This window comes from Ylistrum balloti, unplaced genomic scaffold, assembly GCF_031769215.1.
Source record: "Ylistrum balloti isolate Yb309-2 unplaced genomic scaffold, AGI_CSIRO_Ybal_v1 Utg369758, whole genome shotgun sequence".
Taxonomy (NCBI): domain Eukaryota; kingdom Metazoa; phylum Mollusca; class Bivalvia; order Pectinida; family Pectinidae; genus Ylistrum; species Ylistrum balloti.
In genome coordinates this window covers 452795-471598 of record NW_026781958.1, presented here as the reverse complement: position 1 = coordinate 471598, position 18804 = coordinate 452795, and the positions used below count along the sequence as shown (strand labels likewise).

Here is an 18804-nt window from a genome sequence, read left to right as displayed (position 1 = left end):
CTACTTGGCTACTTCACACACTGAAAACTGATAAAACCCTACTCAACGATACTGGTGCATTTATAATGAATTCTTCACTTTTTTTCCAGTAAGTTTTTTTTATTCTGATGTGGATATAAATTCATTGCACATTAAATTTTATATGAAAACCAGACTAAGAACTACAGAGTTTAGTCAACTTACAGGAAAATGTTCACTATTGACACTTTTACACTCGAACTTCAGTTTGTCACACATTAGACATCTCTTAGTCACACAATAGACATCTCTAGAGTCACCCAGTACACATCTCTAGAGTCACCAAGAAGACATCTCTAGAGTCACCAAGAAGACATCTCTAGAGTCACCCAGTACACATCTCTAGAGTCACCAAGAAGACATCTCTAGAGTCACCAAGAAGACATCTCTAGAGTCACCCAGTACACATCTCTAGAGTCACCAAGAAGACATCTCTAGAGTCACCCAGTACACATCTCTAGAGTCACCAAGAAGACATCTCTAGAGTCACCAAGAAGACATCTCTAGAGTCACACAGTAGACATATCTAGAGTCACCCAGTACACATCTCTAGAGTCACCAAGAAGACATCTCTAGAGACACACAGTAGACATCTCTTAGTCACACATTAGACATCTCCTGAGTCACACAGTAGATATCTAGAGTCACACGGTAGACATCACTAGAGTCACACAGTAGACATCTCTAGTCACACATAGTAGACATCTCTAGAGTCATACAGTAGACATCTCAAAAGTCACACAGTAAATGTTCATGTCATGCAGGTAATCTTTAGTCAAGCAGATGATATCCGTATGTCACACACTTGATGTCATTGTCACATGTAACATGAAGTACATTTATCCTAGTAGCATGCTTGATATCTGTGTATCACACTGCAGATGTCCTTGTATCACACTGCAGATGTCCTTGTTTCACACAGCAGATGTCCTTGTATCACACAGCAGATGTCCTTGTATCACACGACAGATGTCCTTGTATCACACAGCAGATGTCCTTGTATCACACAGCAGATGTCCTTGTATCACATGACAGATGTCCTTGTGCATCACGGTGGATATCCTTATTCCACATCATATAAATCCCTGTGTTACACAACATATGTCTGTTTGCCAGGGAGATATAAGATATCCTTGTGTCATACTACCTAAATCCTTTTGTCACACTGTAGATATCATTCTGTCACACAGTAGAAATCCTTGTGTCACACAGCAGATATCCTTGTGTCACACAGCAGATATCTTTGTGTCACACAGCAGATATCCTTGTGTCACAAAGTAGATATCCTTGTGTCATACTGTAGATATCATTGTGTCAGACAGTAGATATCCCTGTGTCACACAGTAGTTACCCTTGTGTCACACAGTAGATATCCTTGTGTCACACAGTAGATATCCTTGTGTCACACAGTAGATATCCAATTGTCACACAGCAGATGTCATTTGTCACAAAGTATATATCCTTGGGTCACACAGTAGTTACCCTTTTGTCATACAGTATATATCCTTGTCATACAGTAGAAATCCTTGTCATACAGTAGAAATCCTTGTGTCACACAGTAGATATCCCTGTGGCACACAGTAGATATCATTTTGGCATACAGTAGATATCCTTGTGTCACACAGTAGATATCCTTGTGACACATTAGAAATCACTGTTTCATACAGCAGATATCATTGTGACAGAGTAGAAGTCACTGTTTCACATAGTAGATATCTTTGTGACACAGTAGAAGTCACTGATTCACACAGCAGATATCATTGTGACAGAGTAGAAGTCACTGTTTCACACCGCAGATATCATTGCGACAGAGTAGAAGTCACTGTTTCACACAGCAGATATCCTTGTGACACACATTACATATCTTTTTGTAAAGAAGATGTAAATAGTATGTGATACTTCAATCTTAAGGTCTTATTTCTCTTACAGTCTCAAGAGTTGAGAATTAAGTATTGTTCTATGATCTATTATCCATCTGAAATATAATAATCTAGTAATATATTTAACTGTACATCATATATATAACTATTTCACTAGTCTTGCTTCAAAATTCTTCAACTTGACAGAGTTATCTCCCTTGTCTATGTGTTAGAAAGGTAATAAGATATTACCAATTTATGACATCACAAAATGTCAAACGTCATGTTGAGGTAGCAGATTAACAGGACGAGACAAATCTAGCACTAGGTAACAGATTTCTTTGTCTAATAAGAAATGTCTTGCTATGCAGTTTCTGTATGAATTATTATGTGACTTCAGCTGCCTGAATATTCATAAACTTTGTAAACTAGTCACTGGTTTTGTGACATGTGATATATCTATTCACTTACACATGTCAACCAGCACACATGTAAAATGTGACTATTGTATATACCTGTAAGATAGACATATAAAGTGTCAATGTGATACATCTGATCATAGGAAATATCCTAAAATGATATCCAAAACTTGTATGAAATCCTGATACTCTCCACACTTGTATGAAGTCCAGATACTCTCCAAAACCTGTATGAACTCTAGATACTCTCCAAACTTTATATGAAATCCTGATCCTATCAAAAACATGTATGAAGTCCAGATACTCTCCAAAACATGTATGAATTCCAGATACTCCCCAAAACATGTATGGAGTCCTGATACTCTCCAGAACAAAAATCCTGATACAGCCATCACATCTGTGTGTAGTATTTTGTTTTTCAGCTTTCCACTTCATCCTGTGTGGTTTCCTGTTGTTGTTTCCATTTCTTGGCCATGGCCAGCAATTTAAGATTTGGTTGCGCTGCTTCCTCGTCAGGAAAGATGTAATCATAGTATTCCTCCCATCCGCCATCAGACTGAAAATAACAATGATTGAATAACATAGGAAACAAAAGAAGGAAAAAGATTGACACCAACAGAAGATTGACACAAAGAAGGTGGCACAGAAATTTACTGGTGGGTCACAGAAAATCATAAGAAGGTCAGAGAAATATCACAAGAAGGTCAGAGAAAGATCACAGGAAGGTCAAAGAAAGATCACAGGAAGGTCAAAGAAAGATCACAGGAAGGTCAAAGAAAGATCACAGGAAGGTCAAAGAAAGATCACAGGAAGGTCATAGAAAGATCACAGGAAGGTCAGAGCAAGACCACAGAAAGGTCATAGAAAGATCACAGAAAGGTCAGAGCAAGACCACAGAAAGGTCATAGAAAGATCACAGAAAGGTCAGAGCAAGACCACAGAAAGGTCATAGAAAGATCACAGAAAGGTCAGAAAAAGACCACAGGAAGGTCAGAGCAAGATCACAGAAAGGTCATAGAAAGATCACAGAAAGGTCAGAAAAAGACCACAGGAAGGTCAGAGCAAGATCACAGAAAGGACAGAAAAAGACCACAGGAAGGTCAGAGCAAGATCACAGAAAGGAAAGAAAAAGACCACAGGAAGGTCAGAGCAAGATCACAGAAAGGTCAGAAAAAGACCACAGGAAGGTCAGAGCAAGATCACAGAAAGGTCAGAGCAAGATCACAGAAAGGTCAGAAAAAGACCACAGAAAGGTCAGAGCAAGATCACAGAAAGGTCATAGAAAGGTCACAGGAAGGTCATAGAAAGATCACAGGAAGGTCATAGAAAGATCACAGAAAGATCATAGAAAGACCACAGGAAGGTCAGAGCAAGATCACAGAAAGGTCAGAAAAAGACCACAGGAAGGTCAGAGCAAGATCACAGAAAGGTCATAGAAAGGTCACAGGAAGGTCATAGAAAGATCACAGGAAGGTCATAGAAAGATCACAGAAAGATCATAGAAAGACCACAGGAAGGTCAAAGAAAGATCACAGAAAGGTCATAGAAAGATTACAGCAAGGTCAAACAAAGATCACAGAAAGGTCAAAGAAAGATCACAGAAAGGTCAGAGCAAGACCACAGAAAGGTCAGAACAAGATCACATGAAGGTCAGAGAAAGATCACAGAAAGGTCATAGAAAGATCACAGAAAGGTCAGAGCAAGACCACAGAAAGGTCATAGAAAGATCACAGAAAGGTCAGAAAAAGACCACAGGAAGGTCAGAGCAAGATCACAGAAGGAAAGACAAAGACCACAGGAAGGTCATAGAAAGATCACAGAAAGGTCAGAAAAAGACCACAGGAAGGTCAGAGCAAGATCACAGAAAGGACAGAAAAAGACCACAGGAAGGTCAGAGCAAGATCACAGAAAGGACAGAAAAAGACCACAGGAAGGTCAGAGCAAGATCACAGAAAGGTCAGAAAAAGACCACAGGAAGGTCAGAGCAAGATCACAGAAAGGTCAGAGCAAGATCACAGAAAGGTCAGAAAAAGACCACAGAAAGGTCATAGAAAGATCACAGAAAGGTCAGAAAAAGACCACAGGAAGGTCAGAGCAAGATCACAGAAAGGTCAGAAAAAGACCACAGGAAGGTCAGAGCAAGATCACAGAAAGGTCAGAAAAAGACCACAGGAAGGTCAGAGCAAGATCACAGAAAGGTCATAGAAAGGTCACAGGAAGGTCATAGAAAGATCACAGGAAGGTCATAGAAAGATCACAGAAAGATCATAGAAAGACCACAGGAAGGTCAAAGAAAGATCACAGAAAGGTCATAGAAAGATTACAGCAAGGTCAAACAAAGATCACAGAAAGGTCAAAGAAAGATCACAGAAAGGTCAGAGCAAGACCACAGAAAGGTCAGAACAAGATCACATGAAGGTCAGAGAAAGATCACAGAAAGGTCATAGAAAGATCAAAGGAAGGTCAGAGAAAGGTCACAGAAAGGTCAGAGCAAGATCACAGGAAGGTCAGAGAAAGGTCACAGAAAAGTCAGAGCAAGATCACTGAAAGGTCATAGAAAGATCCCAAAATGGTCACAGGAAGGTAACAGGATATCAGATTTTCACACAGAATTGTCAGATTCAAAAAGTTTAGTCCCAGTAAGATACATGGGATATGAAATGATGTTGCTCCAGAATCGATTTTGAGAGAAATCTAGTCAATAAGTCACAAAAACAAAATAATTTGCATTGATAACAGGTTTTTATTCTAAAAATCCAGAGGTAGACTAAATCAAGATTTTTCCAAGTTATCAAGTTTTTAAACCAAACTAATAAGCATTAAGCCCAGGTCATCATATCTGTCAAGTTTCTGATGATCTTTTCTCAACCATTTTAAACCATTGTGTACAGCAATGTTTACACAGATTCAAAATAAATTGTTGGAGACAACAGATACTGAGCCAAAACAAGACATTATGCTTTGTGCATTATTTGCAAATTTTCTTCTTATCTTATTCCTTATTTTTGTTTTTTTCTTGTTTTTCAATTTTCAAAGGAGAGGAAATTAAGAAATTTTTGACAAACTTTTCATCTGATTGAACAAGAGGAAAATTCTCGGACTCATTTATCAATCTCATGAATGAAAAATTATCCAAGATCTTATATATGTCACTTTTTCCTTTCATATAACGGGAATTGCTCTTTAAAAAAAATGAGAAATTTCTGATTACGAGGATCACAACAAGGACAGAAATTTGAGATTTGAATTTGTGGATACTGTAACTGAACCACAGAACGGCTACAAACATGTGACCACTCACCCCATCTTCTAGCTGAATCTTCCTGCGTTTCTTGACTTTCTGTGGCATCAACTTGCTGACCTTGTCACGAGATTCATCATCACCTTCCTCCTCCTGTTGATATATCAGGAATTGTTTTATCGACAGTTAAAACTAGCCCACTAATCAGAAACCCAGTACCTGACTCTGACAAAGGTTATAAACATTAGCTTTCTCTAGAAAATGGGGTTTCCTCAGGATAAAAATTAAAATTTAATCTACTGTGTTCTGATTTACTTGAAAGCAGTTAAATCATACAGCATTTATCCAACAATAAGCCGATGTTTGGTAATAAGCCCACTGATAAACTAAAGCTCTCTATCCTATTCCTGCAAAATCAAAGCCCATCCCCTGGGCCCTGACATGGACCAAAAAATAATGTGGCCCTGACATGGAATAAGAAACAATGTGGCCCTGACATGGAATAAGAAATAATGTGGCCCTGACATGGAATAAGAAATAATGTGGCCCTGACATGGAATAAGAAATAATGTGGCCCTGACATGGAATAAGAATTGATGTGGCCCTGACATGGAATAAGAAATAATGTGGTCCTGATATGGAATAAGAAATAATGTGGTCCCGACATGGAATAAGAAATAATGTGGCCCTGACATGGAATAAGAAATAATGTGGTCCCGACATGGAATAAGAAATAATTTGGCCCCGCCATGGAATAAGAAATAATGTGGCAAGGACAATGGAATAAGAAATAATGTGGCCCTGACATGGAATAAGAAATAATGTGGCCCTGACATGGAATAAGAAATAATGTGGCAAGGACAATGGAATAAGAAATAATGTGGCAAGGACATGGAATAAGAAATAATGTGGCCCTGACATGGAATAAGAAATAATGTGGCCCTGACATGGAATAAGAAATAATGTGGCCCCGACATGGAATAAGAAATAATGTGGCCCTGACATGGAATAAGAAATAATGTGGCCCCGACATGGAATAAGAAATAATGTGGTCCCGACATGGAATATGAAATAATGTGGCCCCGACAAGGAATAAGAAATAATGTGGCTCCAACAAGGAATAAGAAATAATGTGGCAAGGACATGGAATAAGAAATAATGTGGCTCCAACAAGGAATAAGAAATAATGTGGCCCTGACATGGAATAAGAAATAATGTGGCCCTGACATGGAATAAGAAATAATGTGGCCCTGACATGGAATAAGAAATAATGTGGCCCTGACATGGAATAAGAAATAATGTGGCAAGGACAATGGAATAAGAAATAATGTGGCCCTGACATGGAATAAGAAATAATGTGGCCCTGACATGGAATAAGAAATAATGTGGTCCTCACATGGAATAAGAAATAATGTGGCTCCAACAAGGAATAAGAAATAATGTGGCAAGGACAATGGAATAAGAAATAATGTGGCAAGGACAATGGAATAAGAAATAATGTGGCCCTGACATGGAATAAGAAATAATGTGGCCCCGACATGGAATAAGAAATAATGTGGCCCTGACATGGAATAAGAAATAATGTGGCCCCGACATGGAATAAGAAATAATGTGGCCCCGACATGGAATAAGAAATAATGTGGCTCCAACAAGGAATAAGAAATAATGTGGCAAGGACAATGGAATAAGAAATAATGTGGCAAGGACAATGGAATAAGAAATAATGTGGCCCCGACATGGAATAAGAAATAATGTGGCTCCAACAAGGAATAAGAAATAATGTGGCTCCAACAAGGAATAAGAAATAATGTGGCAAGGACAATGGAATAAGAAATAATGTGGCAAGGACAATGGAATAAGAAATAATGTGGCAAGGACAATGGAATAAGAAATAATGTGGCCCTGACATGGAATAAGAAATAATGTAGCCCCGACATGGAATAAGAATTGATGTGGCAAGGACATGGGATAAGAAATAATGTGGCAAGGACATGGAATAAGAAATAATGTGTTGGTTCCTTTTGCATATTGCAGGATAATTGGTGGTTTTTCCTTTGAGTCTGTTCTGCAACAAACTTGGTGTGTGAACACGTTTCCCCTAATTGAGTGTCTATTACATGGTTATAAAAATGGATGGACTTAATACTAAGCATGGACACATCACCAAATTCGTATCATGAAAGAGTAAGTTTTAAAAAAACATTGATATCAACCACTTTCATATTTTAGAAATTAGAATCCACAACAGGACAACTAATACTAGTACAACAAATGAACGTACTTCAAATTGTGTCCAGGACTCGAGCAACATCAGACGTTCTTCTTTCTCACCGGACGTCCTGAAGGCATTGTTTGCATCTTTGTACACAGATCTCACATTCTGTAGACGTTGGTTCACTTCATTGGTGCGTTCAAACTGGGCAAAGCTGATCCATACCTGATAACAGAATTCAGACAAATGACTGCTCATGTATAATGGAACTTTTTCTCATACAGAAAATACATGTATCCAGCAGAAAATGGACAAGAGATCCCAGAACGATCTTGGCGCCCACCATTTGAGGATCTGTTTTCAGTTCTTGAAGATTTGTTTTTTTTTTTTTTTTTGTGTTACAGGTTTTGTAAATGTTCATGAACTGGTCTTCATTGAATGTACTCAATGATGGCACAAGATTTTGATTTCAAATCAGTCCAAAAAAAGTACAATGCACAACTAGGGACCAAGGGAAACCAATACCTATGAAATATCAGAAGTATCCATCCAGTACTTCCTCAGCGGTAACAAGATTTTACTCTCAAAATCCAAGATGGCCGCCTGTCAGCCATCTTGAATTTGAATCAGTCCAAAAAAGGTACAATGCACAACTAGAGACCAAGGGGGACCTCCATATGAAATTTGAGAAAGATCTATCCAGTACTTTCCCAGAAATAGCAGTAACAAGAATTGTTTACGGACGGACGACGGACCATGGACGCAGGGCGATTTGAATACCCCACCATCTGATGATGGTGGGCTAAAAATGTCAAAGTGTGGTCAAGGTTTTGTTGGAAGAACTTCTACTTTAATATGGTGCCTCTTCTCTAGTAGACGACAATACAACACCCAGTTCCTGTTTATGTATGCAGATATCTTACCTTGACATGACGTGTGCGCTCCAGCAGGGGACGACACAACACCCAGCTCCAGTTTATGTATGTAGATATCTTACCTTGACATGACGTCTGCACTCCAGTAGACGACAATACAACACCCAGCTCCAGTTTATGTATGTAGATATCTTACCTTGACATGACGTGTGCACTCCAGTAGACGACAATACAACACCCAGCTCCAGTTTATGTATGTAGATATCTTACCTTGACATGACGTGTGCGCTCTAGTAGATGACGACACAACACCCAGCTCCAGTTTATGTATGTAGATATCTTACCTTGACATGTGCGCTCCAGTAGACGACGACACAACACCCAGCTCCAGTTTATGTATGTAGATATCTTACCTTGACATGACATGTCCTCTCCAGTAGACGACAATACAACACCCAGCTCCTGTTTATGTATGTAGATATCTTACCTTGACATGACGTGTGCGCTCCAGCAGGCGACGACACAACACCCAGCTCCTGTTTATGTATGTAGATATCTTACCTTGACATGACGTTTCCTCTCCAGTAGACGACAATACAACACCCAGCTCCAGTTTATGTATGTAAATATCTTACCTTGACATGACGTGTGCGCTCCAGTAGACGACAATACAACACCCAGCTCCAGTTTATGTATGTAGATATCTTACCTTGACATGACGTTTCCTCTCCAGTAGATGACAATACAACACCCAGCTCCAGTTTATGTACGTAGATATCTTACCTTGACATGACGTTTCCTCTCCAGTAGACGACGACACAACACCCAGCTCCAGTTTATGTATGTAGATATCTTACCTTGACATGACGTTTCCTCTCCAGTAGGTGACGACACAACACCCAGCTCCAGTTTATGTATGTAGATATCTTACCTTGACATGACGTGTGCGCTCCAGTAGACGACGACACAACACCCAGCTCCAGTTTATGTATGTAGATATCTTACCTTGACATGACGTGTGCGCTCCAGCAGGCGACGACACAACACCCAGCTCCAGTTTATGTATGTAGATATCTTACCTTGACATGACGTATCCTCTCCAGTAAATGACAATACAACACCCAGCTCCAGTTTATGTATGCAGATATCTTACCTTGACATGACGTGTGCGCTCCAGTAGACGACAATACAACACCCAGCTCCAGTTTATGTATGTAGATATCTTACCTTGACATGACGTGTGCGCTCCAGTAGACGACGACAAAACACCCAGCTCCAGTTTATGTATGTAGATATCTTACCTTGACATGACGTGTGCGCTCCAGTAGACGACGACACAACACCCAGCTCCAGTTTATGTATGTAGATATCTTACCTTGACATGACGTTTCCTCTCCAGTAGGTGACGACACAACACCCAGCTCCAGTTTATGTATGCAGATATCTTACCTTGACATGGCGTGTGCGCTCCAGTAGACGACGACACAACATCCAGCTCCAGTTTATGTATGTAGATATCTTACCTTGACATGACGTGTGCGCTCCAGCAGGCGACGACACAACACCCAGCTCCAGTTTATGTATGTAGATATCTTACCTTGACATGACGTGTGCGCTCCAGCAGGCGACGATGCAACACCCAGCTCCAGTTTATGTATGTAGATATCTTACCTTGACATGACGTGTGCGCTCCAGCAGGCGACGATACAGTGATCTTGTGTTATCTAACTCCTCTTGTTCCACCTCAAAGTCTATGTAGGCCTTCCACAAGACCTCAGGCATGTCCAGCTTGGGCTGGTTGATAGCCAATTCATATACTGCCCGTGCTCGGTCAATGTCTCCAAGAATCGTCTCCAGTTCAGCATACTGTTAAAACAAACAATTTTTATTATTGTTGCCATACCTAATAAAATAATATAACTTTTAAATAGAAATTGTGTATCATCTCAAATTCATTATGTAGTCAACATGTGAAATAAAGGATCATTAATCATGTTAAAAATCTAGCTAGGAAGCATTTTCATAAAATGTAAACATGAGATTTTTGTGATCTTTGACTGGCACAAACACATTAATAGTAAGCATTCAATGAGGAATAAGTGGATGAGTAAGGGAATAGGGAGGAAGATGGGAAAGAGAAGTGGGCAGGGAGTTGGGAGTCTGCAGGATGGAGAGAGGGGATGGAATTGAGTGAGAAAGTAAGAAATTTGGATAGGAAATAAAAGTTATTTGGATAAGGGAGTGGAAAGGCAAGGAGGTAGGGAATGGTACAGTAATATATTTGGAATATAGGAACTTGGGGAATAGATAAGATGAAGTCATTAAGTGACATTTACAATAATACTGATTTATACCTTCATCCATGTTGTACAGTTTTCTGGTCCAAATTCCACAAACTTCTCATACAGAATCCTACATCTCTCAAACTCTCTAAGCTGCAGTTCTAGTTCAATGTATCCTCGAAACAGTTTGTTCTTCGGACACTTTCCAATACTTGTTCCCTAAAAACACAAGAAAAAAATGTATTTCTGATAAAGCTGCATCTTAAAACCTCACAGATTTAAACTTTAACAAGTAAACTCCACTAGAAAAAATGTCTCTTTATAAAGAGAAATTATCATTCCTTCACAAGAAATGTGGATTTATCTCAGTTAATGATTTATCAATGGCGTGTAGATCTGTATATCATCCCCTTACTCTGTTACAATATGTTTAACTGTTCTACCAGAGTATATATATAATAATCCTTCAATAAAATGGTAACTTACTAATACTCTCCTAGCTCCCTGTAAATTTTTCTGTCGTATTTCAAACTGTGCAAAGAGAAGCCACATTTTTGCAAATGTGAATTTTTTATGAGGTATGATGTCAAGACAGGCTTTGTAGACCTCTCTTGTTCTGTCAAAGTCCTCCGCCTCCAGCTCTTCAAATAGGGCATAGTTCACCCATAGGTAGATGTAACGACGCCAGTGTCGCTTCTCCTAAAATATTTCAGTTTCAGTTTTTAAGAATGCATGTTCAAGATTTTCATAGGAAGAACAAGAAAACTTGAAGAAAGATTTATAACAACACTTTTTTGACAGTATTGCCTGATATGTTTACTGGTGTTTGTGTAAGTCTGAATAAAGAAAATTGCTTACATCTTGACTTCAATTATTAATGATCATTTACACTGATTCCTTCAAAGCACTTTTTCCAATATTTTACTTTATGATATATAAGTAATAGTTTCATAATATGTAGTCTAAGAGCCAATAAGCTTATCTCTATTTCTCAGATCTTTTAAGAAGCAGATCTGATTACATTCCACTTGAAATTAAAAGATACCAGTTTTGCAGTAAATTAATAATTGCCTTGCTGGGTTGCATGTTTCAAATTTTCATTTTCAAAAAATCAACAACACATGTATTACACATTTAAAAAGTCATTTGGATCAGAGAGTTTTAATGGCATATTTAATGGTGCATTAACAGTGTATTAAGGGTGTATTTGTTTGCTGACCTGTGAAGGAGGGATGTTGGCAATGGCTCTCTCAAATGTGTCCCTGGTCTGTTCTGTGTTGCCATCGGCCTCCATCAACCGGAGGTAGTCAAACCAAGCATCGTAGTTTAGAGGGTTTTCTTTTACTTCCTGTCAGGTAACAATGCAGCAACAATACTTAGAATGGCAAAATGTGTATTTTTCATTCTTGTTTGGGAGAAAAAATTCTAGTTTGAGTCAGTTAAACAGGAACCTGGAATTTGAGACTACCAGCAGTTTCACTTTTTATGATACATGGGTAGATTCTTTTTGGAAATATCTATAAATATTGAATACAAGGAAAATGTTACCATGGTAATGAAGGACTTTAAAAGAGATTTGTTTACCTCTTCATATCTGAATCTCCTTTTACTGACAATAACATCCTCAATAGCTGCCCGACTTCCAAAACGTTTCTCATGTATGGTGTAGTTTTTATAGATCTCTGTACATAATTCCTTAGGAAGGTGATCAAGGGCATATTTGTATATCACTCTCGCTCGCTCATGCTGAAAAAAACAATTAACATTAGACTAAAAATCACAGATTAAATCTAGTTAAAGACTGTTCTATAGCATCTGGTTTGTGTAGCAATAATAGTTAAAAAAACATCCCATGACAAAATCTGTTAATTGTTTCGTATCACCTAATTCACAAAATCAACAGCATTTGAGATCAGTTTCAGTAAGAAAACTTTCCAAAAATTTGAAAATGTCTGTAAGATATAATGTTCACATGTCCATGAATGTGTACCTGATGTATCATTATTTGACAAATTTCTATAAATAGTAACAGTGATCTTGACTTTGGAACTCTATAATACAAAGTCCTCTGATGCATTTAAATATTTGTATTAAATTGGGGTGATATATGTGTCATAGGGTCAATCAATTGTTGATTATTGTCTTGTATTCAGTCATGTCTGTTTATGTGTGTCACAGGGTACAGGGAGTGATCACTGTTTACCTGTGTGTCTATTTATAGTGTCCATCTGAGTCCGGTTGTGGTGTAATGTACATGTCGTGTCTATATTTATCTGAAACCTGTTTGTCCAGTCTTGTCCAGGTGGGTAAGAGTGTGTGCTGCATGCAGGTGAGTTTGTACGTGAAAGGGGGCGCGTTTGTGTGAGTACAAAGTGGAGTGCTTGGAGGGGAGCGGCGCACCAGCCAGGTGTTAACGATAGTTTGGGACTTACAGGACTCTACGTCGACATACATACGTTGGGACTTTATCCAGACTATGTGTCACCATGACAGTCAGAGGTAAATATGACTGTAGCTTTATAGTTCCAGAACGCGGATTAATTATAAATCCAATTAAACGCGTAGATGTTTTACAAATTTACAGACAACTGTTCAATGTATGCTGTTGTTAAGATATACTGGTATCTGTACTTACAGGGGTTTCATTCCCGGTAAAACATGTATATATCTACATGGCGACGCTCCTGGGAGAACAATAAATATAGATGGGGAAGAAAATACCGGTTTTGTTCTTCTTTTAAAAAAACCCTACCACATATGATAGCAACTTTATTTCTAGCACTCCAAAGTGAGCATTCCTAACATGGCACACAGGTTTAAAGATGACACACAGGAATACACATGGCACACAGGTTTAAAGATGACACACAGGAATACACATGGCACACAGGTTTAAAGATGACACACAGGAATACACATGGCACACAGGTTTAAACATGACACACAGGAATACACATCTAATGCAGTTGGAATTTCCTTTCGAGATGATTATACATCGCTGTAAATATACTTTAGATAAATTTTTAAAATAACAGGACCTTGTATTCCTTCATCACATGAGTCATGAGGTCAACTTTGAAATTGAGACTGACCCAATAAAGAGTCTGAAAATAACAGTGATACAAAAATCTTATCAAGTCACTCTTTACCTCCTTTTGTCCTTCCTCAAATTTTGCAAAAGCAATCAGAAGTTTTTCCTCCATATTATCCTCTCCAAAATATTCCACACCTCTCTCATAGATCCGTCGTGCACTGTTGACATACTGGTGTTTCTCTTCAAACCTGGCGTACTTAATCCAGTTCTTCACTTCAGGATGAACTATGACAAGTATTCTCAGTCAAGAAAATTTTAAAAATTGTTTTATTGTTTAGTGTATAAAACGAAAAAGGTACAACTAAATTTTATTCAAATCAAATGAAGACATCTGTTTCTTTTCACACACTGATCATATGATCAGAGTTTAATCTAACATTTTGCTTGAAAATTTGTCACAAATTTTGCAAGATAACCCCTTAGTAGTAGTGTCATTGTTTGTAAAGGATATATCGCTCATAGATCATCCGTGCTCTGTCGAGCTCCTTGTATCGCAGCTCAAAGTTGATGTAGGAATGCCAGGCTTGTTCCTCTGGCTCCCATTCCATCCAGCGCTCAAACACCTGACGACAACCTGAATGTAGCAGATAGAGCTGTTATATTGGTGAAAAGTATAGATGTCAGTTATAAGTCAGCCAATTGGTTTCTTGGTTGAAAGGCAACTGGTAATAAACATCAATAACCCAATATTGGGCACATAGTTCCATGGATTTCAAATTATTTTTTAATTTAAATGGTACTTGCTTAGAAAGGTGACATTTGTAAGTTAGTTTTTGATAACACTATTGACCAATAAAAAACAGTTCTTTGGTCTGAACATTTTTTTCAGAAAGTGAAACTGATGATTGTTCATATCAATAAACAAATGAAAGTATACCTGAGGTTTTCAAATCAGGGGAACAATAAAAAGCTAACTTTTTTTACAATTTTATTTCCATTTAAATATAAGCTTATTAGCTAAGTCACTTTATTAGCCAATAAGACAGCATTACTGATGAAGTGGTGAAGTGAAGATATTGGTAGAATACCCAATAAAGAGGAGAAAAGAAGAGTGAAACTGCAGATGATACAGAAAGGAATGAAAGTTGTTCATAGTTTCCCAACCTTGATACTTCAAATCCTTTATGGACTTTCTAATATTCTGTTATAACGAAACATTTCAAAAGGATGAAATTTTGCTATTAGCAATAGTAAAAAATTGATAAGACATTAAAACTTTAAAGAAAAAAGTTCTTTTGTTTGGAAAGATGGTAGAACTGTTGTCCTCAGAGAACATTGTTCAAATGTAAAATTGTGTTGTTACCAGCTATATTTCCCAGCATCTCCTCCATGTAAGTGTATTTATACCAGAACTGATTCATACGAGGCAGAATAGTGATGGCACGATCCCAGATATTCCGAGCATGATTCACTTGCCTTGCCCTGCAAAATAGTTTTCATGTATTTTTCCAGTGAAAGGCAATGTCTGGTACAAAGTTCACTCATCTTTTCCAGTTCATATTCATTTAATCATAAATACCAACAAATGTTAACCTGTGACAATTGCAACCCTCTCTACCCACCTCCCACAACTGCTGCATTAAAGTCAACCAGTTAGCTGTTTGAGCAGCAGTAAAGACATGAATGATTCTATTGATTTCACTTGATCTTAATTATCATAAGTATTCCTCTAAAGCTTTGTACATAATATTTGTATGAAGACAAAATTTCTCAAATTTTATCGTATTCCTTAAATAAAAATCAAAGTATTATAGCATTATTCCTACAGATACCGACATACATTTAAGAATTAAGATATACAATATCTAATTCTAATGTAAAATTTTCAATTTGTCCTATTCTTATTTGTTCACTTTATATGTATATATCTAACAAGAGTTCCTCGGAACTGTATGTGTCGCCTGCATAAGGTGTCACGGTCACCTAGAAATTGAACTGGATGTGCAACGTTCAACCATAAAGTCGTAATAACAAATTTCATTTCTATCACTCGAAGCATATAGGGAAAACTGCGCAAAGCAATATTCCTGAGAAATTTTTGAACTTCAAAGGGACAAATCACTGCCAAAGAAAGCTGTGAATCGAACCTTATCTGTAATGTTCGACCATGAAGCCATTTCTCATATTTCATTTAAAAAACTCTAAGCATAATCAAGAAAAGTGCAAAACTAATCTGTACCCTTCCAACAAGAAGCCATATACTAAATTTCATTTGTATAACTCAAAGCATAACCAAAGAAAGTCCAGAAAACAATATTCCCAGAGATTTTTCGAAGTTCAAAGGGGCATATCTCCCTTAGACAGATCAAACTTAATCTGTACCCTTCCAACAAGAAGCCATATACTAAATTTCATTTGTATAACTCAAAGCATAACCAAAGAAAGTCATTTTTCGAAGTTCAAAGGGGCATAACTCTGCCAAGAAGGCTTACAGACAGCCAGGAATCAAACTTAATCTGTACCCTTCCAACAAGAAGTCATATACTAAATTTCATTTTGATAACTCAAAGCATAAGTGAAAAAACTCTGGAAAACTTTCGCACGGACAACGCCGACGTGTGACGACAGACAAAGGGATCCCTAAGTGTCCGCCAGCTCTGCGACACAAAAATGTCAAGCTCTTTATTGTTTTGTTATTTCTGACCTCATTTCCATCTCAGCATATTTCAGCCACACAGTAACAGTTCTGTGGTCCACGTCTAATGCTCTTTCCCATACAGAACGAGCCCTGAAAAAAATAGGAAAGAAATTACAAAGTTTGTCGTGCATCAAACATGTGACATCGCATGTGTACTACAGGTACAGGATGAGAATCAATAGTAAGACAAAAATATCAGTTATAGAACAATTCAACATTAACCAACAGTCAACCATATATCAACATTCGAGAGAATTTTGAAAAGTAATACAGCACAGTCTTATTCTAGTGTGTATAACATAAATGCATGCAACAAAATTCCTTATCCAAAACTGTTCTGTTCTCTGGTGTTTTTTAAAAAGATAATATTAATTTATTTTAATTATAACCTTTAAGATAATTTACATTTATCAAATATTTTTCCTTTTAGTAATACATCCTTATAGATCTTTGCAAGATATTTTTGGTTTTTCATATTTTTCTATAGTTACCTCTGTATTTCCTTCTGTGCCTCCTCCCACTGGGCATATTTAATCCAGTTTACCATCACTGTACGGTTCTTCCTGATGTTATCTTCAAACATCTAAATTGTGAAAATATTTTCAGAAATATTGTATACAGCCATGTAAATAAATAGTGAAAATACCTATCAATTAGGAATTGACTTAATAATACAAGGTGCTTTGTTGATTTTTTGCATTAATATAAATGGCTATCAATCTTTATCTTAGCTTCAGACTTGTTAACATTTGCATCAATAAAACATCATTTTTCATCATTTGATGTCGATCAGTACTTATTCATTTGTTTATTTAGAAAAAAAGTTTGTGATTTACCTTTCTTTTCCTCATTTTATATGCCTTTAATTCCTCTGGATCAGAAATCTTCTGCTTTGGAGGCTGTGGGAACATTCAAATCATAAATGCACATTACATGCATATTTCTTAATGATCTCTGTAAGGTTGATTTCTGTAAGGTTGATTGAACTCTGTAAACTTTGACTCTGTGAAATCATTTCCATATCTTTTTAACAATATATCAAACATACAAATTATCCTTTTTTATTATTTCAAAATTCATGTATATAAATGTTTTCAAAATATGAAGTATTCATTCTTTATTGTCTTCCAAACAATCAGAGGAGCATGAAAGAATCTTCGATGAGATCAGCCAGGGTGATATATATATTTATGACTGTTACTTCTTACCGGTGGCACAAGCTCCAGCTCTCTTTCCTTTGCCTCTCTCAGCAGTTGTTCAGCTGTTATCTGTACTGGTGCTGGCATTTTATTCTTAACCTAATAATTGAATTCAAAGACAAGTTTAGTAACTTTTTTCATGCCTGGAAATTAATAAATATGTTTGAGAAATATACAAATTTATGTTAATTAACATAATGATAATGAAAATATAATTACAAAGTCAAAAAGAAAAGAAGACAGTAATGTTGTAGATTTCCACTCTCTATTTTAGAAATACAATTTTACAACATGATATAAACCGAAAAATGATATTAACGCAACGTATGGACGAAGGGAGATAACTCCTGCAGTAAAAACGTCAAAGAAACGTCTTCTTTTTTCGCTTCTTGAGCATAACATACACACAAATATAAACATTCGCTCTTCTATCCACTAATTGTCGTTTAAATCTTGAATATTTCATTTCTCTCAGCGCTGATATGTTGTTGTTAACATTTTATCATTGGTCAACTAACTTCCACCATTACAAACATTACCACGATCTAATCTACAGTGGAGGAAAGAGGGGTAAAATATATACAAGAAGACATTTAAATAGTCTGTATCAAGCATCGCCTTTTAGTCCTGCTTTATCTAAACATCACTTATTTTCAGACATCCGTATCAACACGGCTCCTTTTTTGTGTGTTCTGATGCTCGTGGTTATAGCCTGTCGCTTGACTTGTGTTTTTATCATTCGCGTGACTACTGATTTTAAAATCTCGTGTTCACAAAATCATACCTTTGCCACTTTTGGCATTTTCCTTTTACCGTCGTCATCAACCTCCATTGTTGGTCTGTGAAAGGTCACTTGTTTTAACAACAAAGTAGATCACCCACTTTTTTTCAATAAACCGGAACTGTTAGTACGGAAGTTGATACGGAGTTATGGAAATATTTATTTTCGTTCTTTCATTCTATATTT

The 18804-nt window shown here is 37.2% G+C and overlaps 1 protein-coding gene across 1 annotated transcript; it reads right to left on the bottom strand.

The window, feature by feature from the left end:
- Positions 1-1716: 1716 nt before the first annotated feature.
- On the bottom strand, positions 1717-18691 carry LOC132543517 (crooked neck-like protein 1). Its single transcript, XM_060207029.1, has 16 exons — positions 18622-18691; positions 17847-17936; positions 17475-17537; positions 17130-17221; positions 16645-16728; positions 15304-15422; positions 14452-14574; positions 14056-14234; positions 12491-12652; positions 12126-12254; positions 11393-11605; positions 10979-11125; positions 10296-10490; positions 7819-7974; positions 5598-5690; positions 1717-2852 (listed from the first exon to the last, which is right to left on the bottom strand). The coding sequence occupies exons 1-16, from the start codon at positions 18667-18669 to the stop codon at positions 2715-2717; spliced, it is 2031 nt and encodes a 676-aa protein (XP_060063012.1). The 5' UTR covers positions 18670-18691; the 3' UTR covers positions 1717-2714.
- Positions 18692-18804: the final 113 nt, after the last annotated feature.